The 9,561-nt window shown below is 53.2% G+C and overlaps 1 protein-coding gene across 1 annotated transcript in view; it reads right to left on the reverse strand.

Annotated features, from left to right (window-relative positions):
• CUEDC1 (CUE domain containing 1) overlaps positions 1-9,357 on the reverse strand; it is a 26,116-nt gene extending 16,759 nt beyond the window's left edge. The window contains exons 1-3 of the mRNA XM_007463890.1: positions 9,288-9,357; positions 2,694-2,871; positions 6-203 (exon numbers count right to left, since the gene is read on the reverse strand). Coding sequence (XP_007463952.1) covers positions 6-203; positions 2,694-2,871; positions 9,288-9,357 — 446 coding nt within the window. The remainder of the gene's footprint in view (positions 1-5; positions 204-2,693; positions 2,872-9,287) is intronic.
• Positions 9,358-9,561: the final 204 nt, after the last annotated feature.

Here is a 9,561-nt window from a genome sequence, read left to right on the forward strand (position 1 = left end):
CCCGCCGGCGCCGAGCCCCTTCCCCCGGGTCCCTGCGCCGTCGCCGCTCGCTCGGCGGCTTCTGGAAGCTCAGTCCCGCGACGGGCGGGGTCCCCGGGTCAGGAGACAAGGGCGCGGCATCCGGGCCTGGGCCGTGCAGGGCTGGGCGGCTGGTCATCCACACCCCGGGAGCATCCTGGGTCCGGCTCCACGGACCATCCCACCTGAAACCGAGGGAGACAAGAGTCAGGGGCAGAATGCAACGAACTCGGCGACCCCCGCCAAGCCCACAGGAGAACAGCTTCTTTCTGCTTTCTCTCCAGCTGCGGTAAACAGCCACAGCTCTTTACCTGTTAGCAAGGGCTTACATCCTGACACCACTATGAGGTAGGTGCTATTATCCCCCTTATGCAGAGGCACAGACCTGAGAAAGTGGAGGAGGCCGGATTTGAACCCAGCACTATGGCCCCTGAGCCACTGGTCTCAACCACTACACACACTGCCAAGGACTCCTAGAGACTTGACTGGGGCAGGAGGGGCTCTGTATAGGCAATGTCCTCCCCCACTGGTCTTCAGCCCATCCAGTCTCTGCTTTCCTTAGCTCCCTCACCTCAGGGCCCCACCATCATGGCATCCACTTGTGCAGAGCTCCAGGAAATCTGCAACAGAACGCAGTGCAGCCCACTCAGAACCAGGCCTGTAAATCACTTCCAAGATAGCACTTCTGCTCGTGCAGGTAACTGAGAGTTGAATGTGTCCAAAAACATCAAGTTCTGACTTTCTCATGCTTATCCCAGGATGTACGGTAATTTTGCTAATTGTAGAAAAGTGGCAGCTTTATTTTAAGGGACTGTTCCAGCAAAGGATATTCTTAAGTCCTTTTCTAGTACTCGGGGTCATCATCTTAACAGATGATAGAGAAGAGCTGGTGTGAGCAAATCAGCATGATCTTCCTTGCCATGATCTCCACAGTTAACTGATGATGAAAGGAAGACCAGACCAGAGGGTGTGGAAGGTGCATTGGAAGCGCCCTCCCTCACCCTGAGGCCAGAAGACACATCACTACCACCGATTCCTTCTGTCCCTAAAGGTTAGTCCCCTCACAGGTAAAAGTGGGGCTTCATACTGTCCCCCAGTGCCTTCCAGTGCCACCATGCTGAGATTCTTATCTCCTTCAAACCTCCACCTCCTTCGAGGGACGTGGAAATTGTCCGGGGCTCATGCTCTCTCGGCTTGCTGGGTGGGTGTCTGCCTAGTCCCAGGGAGGCGGGCTGTGTTTAAGAGCAGGAAACTAGAAGCACATGGGCCCCATGCAGCCTCCGGACACTGATGTTACAGAACTATAATCCCCTCCCAACCCCAGAGAAAACCTCTTAACACTGGAATATCTACATGCAGATACATTTTTCTATGCACATACTACCATATGTATGAATTCATTTTACTGAAATGTGATCAGACCATAAATTCTACTATGCAACTTCCTTTTTTCCACTTAATGATTGATTGTAGCCATCTTCTCATGTCAGAACATAGAGATCCCCTTCATGGTCCTTAATGCCTGAGTAGTATTCTGATGACTGGGTGGAGTATGATTTATTATCCAACCTCCTCCACCCCGTCGCTTCCCAGATGAGCGAGTCACAGCTCAGAGAGGCCAAAGCCTCCCAGATGAGCGAGTCACAGCTCAGAGAGGCCAAAGCCAGTGCACAAGGAAGCACAGAGGAGTGACCTCAAAGGATCTGTCCAAGAAATGTGTTATGAGGATGAACACAGGAGGGGAGTCAAGTGTGACGTGGCCTCCCACAGCTGGCTTTAGACACCCCAACTCCCCTCACCCACACCTTCCACCCGCCCTGACACACTGTAAGGTCAGAGGATGCTGCCAAAACACCCTCCAAAGTGGGGCTCCACCCTGGTGTCTACCTTTGTCCTGCGTTCTGGAAACTTGCCCTGAGGCTTCTGACAAGGACCTCAGGGCCAGGAGGCCCCAGAAGCCGTGCCCTGGGCTGCAATCTGCTGTCCTGGTGTCGTCACACATGGGGGTCAGTGCCTTATGCTAACGCCTCTGGAGTCAGCCACCTTCACCACCTTCGCCCTCCCGCTCGAGTAATTTCAGATTGAGGGACCTGGCTCTCACTTTGCCAAGGGCAGCCCCTTGGAGAAAGAGGCCAGGACCTGATCCCCTCCCTGACAGAGGAAGAAGGAAGATGATGGGGTCCACGTTTTCCCCATTAACAGCCCTCTTTACAGGTCCCTCGGGCTCCAGGCCTGAGTGTCGGGAAGCCCCCAGGAAACCTTCTTGCCCTCCTACCGTTTAAGTAAGTGCCCTGATTCAGCCCCAGGCTGCAACTCCCGCTCTGCCGCTCCAGCTGTGGGACCTGGTACCCATCCCCTGTCCTCTCTGTGCCCAATCCCTCACCTATACGAATGGGGCTTCCATGAGAATTAAACAGGATAATCCTCAGCACAGTGCCTGGAACGTGGTTAGCTGGGTGACTGTTGTTGCCACTGCCCCACAAGGCAGGCAGAGAGCCAGGGGCAGTTGGTATGCCAGCCAAGCTGCTCCTGGAGTGGGTGGGGCGGGGGATTCTAGGCAATCCTTCCCCAGCATCTGGATATCAACCCCCCGAAATTCTGTCAGCCCTCGGGAAGGAGATACCGATCCTCACAGCCCCAGGGGAGGCTGGGCCGCAGCAGCTGCTTCCATTTACCCCAGGTGCAAAGCCTTGAAAAAGAGCACGTTGTGTGTCTGCCGCGACATGAAAACGGCCAACAACGCTACAGCCTGCTGCACATTACAGATGAAGAGCCGAAACCCAGGACCAGAGGAGATGCCCAGGACACAGAGCAGGAGCGGTAAAGCCTTGACTTTTCCATCAGAGAGCGTTTCTGTGGATGAGGAGAAAGTGGCTCAGAAACAGTAATGGGAAACAGGATTCAGTGTAGAGAAATGCCATTTTCATAGGACTCTGCAAGGACCCACGGACCCCCAAAGCCAGGCTGCCTACAATTAACACCAGGAGGGGCCGCTGTGAGGGCCCCCATTTCTCAAAGGACCATCTCCCCAGCCCTCGCTGAGCTCAAGTGCAAAGGCTGAGGCCAGGGCTGAGGTTTGGCCGGCGTGGCTGGGAGCAGGGAGGACTGTCCTCAGGGTCAGAGTCATCCGTGCCAGGCTGCCTTCTCCAACCGGCACAGCTCAAATGAAAAAAAATTTTAAACACATGAAAAAATGAAGTAGGCAGCTTAGGTGTACGAGCTTGTGCCAGGCGCTTTCACGTTTAATCTCTTTTTTACAACTCCAGAGATAGATGTTATTGTCCCCACTTTATAGCTGTGAAAACCAGTTCAGAGAAGTTAGGTAACTTGTACAAAGTCACACAGCTAGTGTGTAGAGAAGCCAGAATTAGGAACCCATTTCCTAAGAGGCAAAAATGCCAAGTCAGGCCTGCAGGGCTAGGAGCGGAGGAACCTCAGAAAGGCTCAGGAGACGGCACAGCCTGGCTGACATTCCAGCAGAGGAAATGTGACCCAGACGGCACTGGCGGAGGGAGGGCAGGGAGGGGGTCTGTTGGCTCTGCCCCAGAACTGGCTCTGTGACCTTGGGGAAATCACTCCTCCGCCTCTCTGAACCCTGGCTTGCTGGGCACTGGCAGGGAAACAGAGGGAGATAACCCCTGACTTCTGAAAAAGGAAGTGAATCTAACCTGCTGAGCCCATTAGACCTCTTGGAGGCAGACTCAGAGGCTCTCCTGAACTCACAGGTTGTGAGCAACCTGGGGATTGGGAAGCCGAAACCCCACACCTGTCCTCCCCCAGGTCCCAGGGAGCCAGGCCTTCCGCCTCCCCAGAAAGGAATCCAGGCCTGGCAGGGGCGGCAGACAGCCAAGCTTCCCTCCAAGCGTGTGTAGACAGCCAAGGCCTGAGTCACTCCCGGCCTGGCCCAGGGAGGTGGGCCAGCTGTCCGAGAGTCGGAGAGTCATTCTCCCGACTTTGCCCAAGGTCATCCCAGCCAGTCTCCTGCAGGGCCAGGTAGGGTCCACATGGGGGATGTGAGAGCCCAGGAGCCAGAATGGATTCCCATTCTGCCTGGGCCTGGTAAGGCTGTGTGACTTGGAGAAATTATTTCACTTCTCTGAACCTCAGCTTCCTCGTCTGTCAAAGTTGGGATCATACCTATGTGTTGTGATAGAATTTATACGGGTGCCTCGGCATAGGAAGCAGCCAACAAGACAGGTTGGTGCGACCTCCGGCCCGGGTCTTGGCCCTTTTCCTGAGCTACACTCAAACCTTGAGTGATCTCATCCAGTCCCACAGCTCTGATACTGTCTACACGCCGAATATTGGCTCCCACATGTCTCTCCCCCTGAGGTCTCCCGGGAACACGCCCTTGAACTCCACACTTGCACAGCTGACCCGCTGCCTCCACGTGGATGTCCAACAGCAGCTCCAACGTAACTTATCAGGCGGATGAGTAAAGAAGGGAAGGAAAGAAGTTGGAGTGCAGCAACCGTGGGTTCCCTTCCTCTCTCTTCCTTCTCCGGCTCATATCAACGGTGGGGACGGGGTGCTTTCTTCATTTCCAAAGCCCTGTCTTCTCTGCATTCTCATTTAGTCCTCACGACAAACCTATCATTTATACAGGGTGTGCATTATTACCCCACTTCACAGACGAAGCGACCAAGGCCAAGGCTGCTCAGTGACACGGTTAAGGTGCCTGAGCCCTCTGCCACCTGGCCTGAGGGCCTCCTCCCTGGCACACAAGGCTGGTCTGTTGGTCTTCTTTCCAAGCCAGCGACAGCTCCAGCGGGCAGGAGAGATCGACCCCCTCCAACACCTGAATTGATACTCTGCTGCCTCCCAGGAGGACCAGGACTCAACCCCAAAAGGTGGGGATTAGAAGAGGAGGCCTCAGGAGGAGGTATGGGGCTGGGAGGCCAGAGGTCCCAATTGCCAGCACTTTTCTGCACGCCCCCCCTCCCCATTCTTCTGAAGTGACTACCCGAGGCCAGCTGTGTCCCTGCACACCCCTGGCTCCCTCCTCTGAAAACTTCCAGGGACAGACCGAATCTTGTGATCTATCTGTAATTGCTGTGATCACAGCCTGCAGAGGGACTCGCTGTCCCTTCTTGCATAAGATCTGGGCCCAGCCCAACGGCACTACCATTCCAGGCCACTAGGTGGTGTCCCAGGGCTCAGGCCACAGCTGCTCTCAGGAAAGGGCATACAGATCAGCTTCTCTCCAAGAACTCAAAAATCAGCCCCACCCCCTACTCTCGGGCTGACTAAAAGGAAGAGGAGCCACCCAGCCACTCCAGGGATCTTAGAATCCAAGACTGGAAGAGTTTCAAAATAATTTATTCCCAAGGTGTGAAATACAAGGCACACACGCCACTTATTTATATCCTGTGTCCTTGGCAGACATCACTAATCCATCTAGGTACTGTCCTATGGAACCCGCACAGCCTCAGAAGCCTTTTCAACTCAGTGCTCTGGGCAAGCCACTACCAAGTGATTAGAACTGGCAAGCAAGATACACCCTGCTTGCCAGCCCTTTCATTTCCCGTATGAGAAGACCAGGCCCAGGCTTATGTTGTCTCATTAGGAATCCGGGCTGCAAAAGCCAGCAGGGCCAGAATGAGGTCATATGACCCCTGGGATGCTTGTGTAACCATGGTTAAGTCCTGGGGAAACCTCAAGTGGGCAACGGCAATGTTAATGGAGAGGCTGCTGGGCCTGGGGCAGCTGCATCCTTGTCCAATTGTCACCTCAGACGTGATGGGGGCAGGGCACAGGGAAGTCTGCCTGAGCTTCTTGGCTTCTGAGCTGGAGAGGCCCCAAAAGGGGAGAAAGGAGGGCGGGACAAGAGACAGAGAGAGGCTGTCAGGGTCTGTGTGTGTGTGTGTGTGTGTCCGAGTGTGTAAGTGTGTGTGTATGCGCGTGAGCACCCGGCGGGGGAGGGGGGGCGGGGGACAGCTCTGACAGAGGCGCCTTGTCCTCCGGTCCCCGCGCAGTCTTGTTTTCTTCCCAAGCTATTAATGTCACTGCAGCTTCAAACGCCGGGTGACCTTTAAATGCCGAGCCTCCTGCTCCAGACCAAGGCGCAGAAAGGGCTTAATGGAAACTCAAACGGCCGCAGCTGCTGGGGCCGCAACAAAGCCAGCCTCATTCATTCCCGAGGCACCGGGAGCTGCTGGGCAGCCACACCTGTGCCCACCCCCCGGGGAGGGGGGTGTCAGGAAGGGCAGAGAGGACCCTCAGGCACGGCCATTGGGAAAAGGAGGCCTTATTGGACCTAAGAGAAGGAGGAGGAGGAAGAGAGGGAGAGGCAGACTCAGTTCTGCCATGCCTGGCTGTGTGACCTTGGGTTAGCCACTTACCTCTCTGGGCCATCCCCCATCAATTAGTCCAATCTAAGGCTGGGGCAGAAAAGAAATCTACCTACCCCCGTAATATCTTTTAAAAATCTATAGGAGAAAAAAAATGAAAAAAGGTGTTTTCTTTCCTAATTTTTCTCTCTCTTGCTTCAACTTCTGTGGGCAGGTCTCTAGCTGATGGGGGCTGATGGGTATGGACTAGGGCAAGAGGTTTCAAAGGAAGTTAATAAGGTCCCTACCCTATGAAAGGATTGGCCCCGGAGCTTCAGTTCTAAGGACACCATTGTTCATCTTTGTTCCTGAGGCCCAGACATTGGGCTTGGCTGCCGTAAAAGGGCTGAGAAGTCAACTCTGCCTTCCAGTTGAAAAGATCCAAGATGAAGCTCCTCAGGCATGAGTAACATGTCATTTGTTCGGCTCATCTTGGTAGAATGATGGTAATAGTAGCAATAAAGATAACATAACACTTATCGCCTGCTTCTTTATGTACCAACCACTATGCCAAGTGCCTTATGCATGTTAATAACTCTTTTCATCCTCTCTACAGCCCTAAGGGGTACGTATTACCCATGCTATTTCCACTTTATAGATAGAAAAATGAGGCACAGAGGAGTCGAGGAATTTGTTCAAGGTCACACAGCTAAGTGGCCAAACTGACCTGACTCCAGATCTGGCACTCTTAATCCGTCAGGCCTGACCCCCTTTCTGCATTCCCGCAGCTGAGCACAGAGTCAGGCACACAGCAAGAACTCAGTAACTGTGAACTGAATTGACTCCTAATGGGGCAGAGTTGCCCCTGGAGAGGCTGGGGGTGCCTGGTGCTCATGTCCAGGGAAGAAGGGAGGAGGAAGGAGTCTAGGCAAAGCCTACCAGAAGGAAAGACAGAACCATGGCAGTTTCCTTACAATTACCTTTTCTCTACTCCACTAAGGTTGTCAGTTGCCTGGGCAACCAACTGTTTTCCATCTCTACCTGAACTGGTTGGGACTATTTCCACAACAATCCATCTCTCCATCAACAAGCATTACCAGCTCAGCCAAGACACTCAACCCAGGCGCCTGGGAGGAGATGAGACTTCAGTTGACAGAGGGGAAGCTGCTCCCCGCTGCCCCACCCAGGGACTGCAGCCTTGGGGAGCCTCTCTGGGCTGGCAGGAATGTGTTTGTACCTGGGACCAAGTGCAATGGCCCAAACTGGGAGAAGGGGGCACTGGCAGCTCAGGTGCAAGGCAGTGAAGCTGGGCTGGCTCCAGGCATGAGCTCTTGCTGGCCCAGTTCTAGCCCCTTGGGAAAGAGGGGCCAGCTGCCCCGCCCCGGGGCCTGTCCTTCAGGCAGTTAATCTGAAGACCCCTCCACAGGCTGGGCCTGCATATGGTCTGGTGCTGAGCCCTGAAGTCTGGGCAGGAGATGTCTCTGGGCCCCTGGGACAGGTGGTCAGTCAGTAATGCCACATAATTCAGTATCTGAGCATGCCCAGGGAGTCCAGGCCAAGGAACCAAGCTTAGGGAGGGGTGCTCAGAGCAGAGGAGGGTCCTGGGAACTGAAGTCCCAACTCCTGTCCCCTTACCCCACACCAGCACACACTTTGCACCCACACACTGATCCATGAATTCCACTTCTATGGAATTCATATAACACATTTAATGGAACACTATACAATGGTAAACAAAAAATGAGGCATCTCTGTATGTCTCTATGCCCAAGACCTATTGCTTAGGGGAACAATGCAAGGCACAGAAAAGTAAGTATAGTCTCTATACTATAGTGCCTTATGGTGTGTGTATGTCTACATATGGAGAGGGTGAGGGAAAGGGCTCTGAAAGGATTCATAAGAATCTGATACTATAGGCTTCCACTGGGGAGAATTAGGTCATAAGAGACAGATCAAGGAAAATTTACTCTGTAAATCCTTTGGTACCTTTTAAATTTTGATTCATGTTCATTAATTTAAAAATTATAAAATAAGCAGATAACCTATAAAGAATATCAAAATGATAGCTCTGCCAGTGATTTTCTATGTTCTCTTTGCATATGCATATTATCTACAATTGACATGAATTACTTTTTTTTTTTTTTTTTGCGTTACGCGGGCCTCTCACTGTTGTTGTGGCCTCTCCCGTTGCGGAGCACAGGCTCCAGACACGCAGGCTCAGCGGCCATGGCTCACGGGCCTAGCCACTCCGCGGCATGTGGGACCTTCCCGGACCGGGGCATGAACCCGCGTCCCCTGCATCGGCAGGCGGACTCTCAACAACTGCGCCACCAGGGAAGCCCATGAATTACTTTTTAATAATAGTCATAGCAAATATCTATGAGCACATACTATGTGCCACACACTTTCTAAACACGTGGCATGCATTATCTCATCAAAGCCGCCCCACAGTAAAGCAATTATCATACTCATTTTACAGATGAGGAAACTAAGACTCAGAGAGTTTAAATAACTTATGTAGGGTCACACAGTCAGTGACAGAGCCAAAATGTGAATCCAAACAATCTGTCCCCAGAGTCCATGCTCTTCTTAACCTCCGTCTTATACTGTTCTCTGATTTTAAAAAACCTAATCAAACCAAACCGAAAAAACTGAATGATGATAGAAAAAAGTCTTAAAAGCACAGAGCCTCCAGGGCTTTAAAACTTTTGTAATCCTTCGAATCCCAACTCCATCCTTCCTACCCGGACTATCTGGGCAAGCTCTCCCAGGTCCTGCCTCGCACGTGCTTCCAGAGCCGCAGCCTCAGGGCCAGGGACCCACCTATCTCCTGGCAGGGTTGCAGGGTACACAAAGATTCCCGGTGGGCAAGGTGATGGCTGATGCCACAGCTGTTTCAGAGGTCAGACCACAGTGTGGAGGGCCCACCGGAGCAGCGCAGTGGGGCGGGGTCTAGCCAGGAAGCTCCCCGTGGAGGGGAAACCACAAGTTGGTTTTTACCGGCGCTGTGTCGGGTAAGAGCGCAGCGGTTAAGGATGGGCTTGAGCTCCGGCCTAACCCCGGCTTCCATCCCGATCACTGCTGCTTGGGTGAGTGGAACATCTCTGAGTGCGTTTCCTTACGTGTAGAACAGGGACACCTGTATCTCCTCAGACAGATTCCTGAGGGGGATCACGGTCTCTCAGTCGGGGCAGCTGTCAGTAAGACTGTCTGTGTCTAGAGCCTGGCCCAGGAGTCAGGGCTGGGGTTATGATTTTTTTTTTTTTTTTTGGCT

This window comes from Lipotes vexillifer, unplaced genomic scaffold (assembly GCF_000442215.2).
Source record: "Lipotes vexillifer unplaced genomic scaffold, Lipotes_vexillifer_v1.1 scaffold333, whole genome shotgun sequence".
NCBI lineage: Eukaryota > Metazoa > Chordata > Mammalia > Artiodactyla > Lipotidae > Lipotes > Lipotes vexillifer.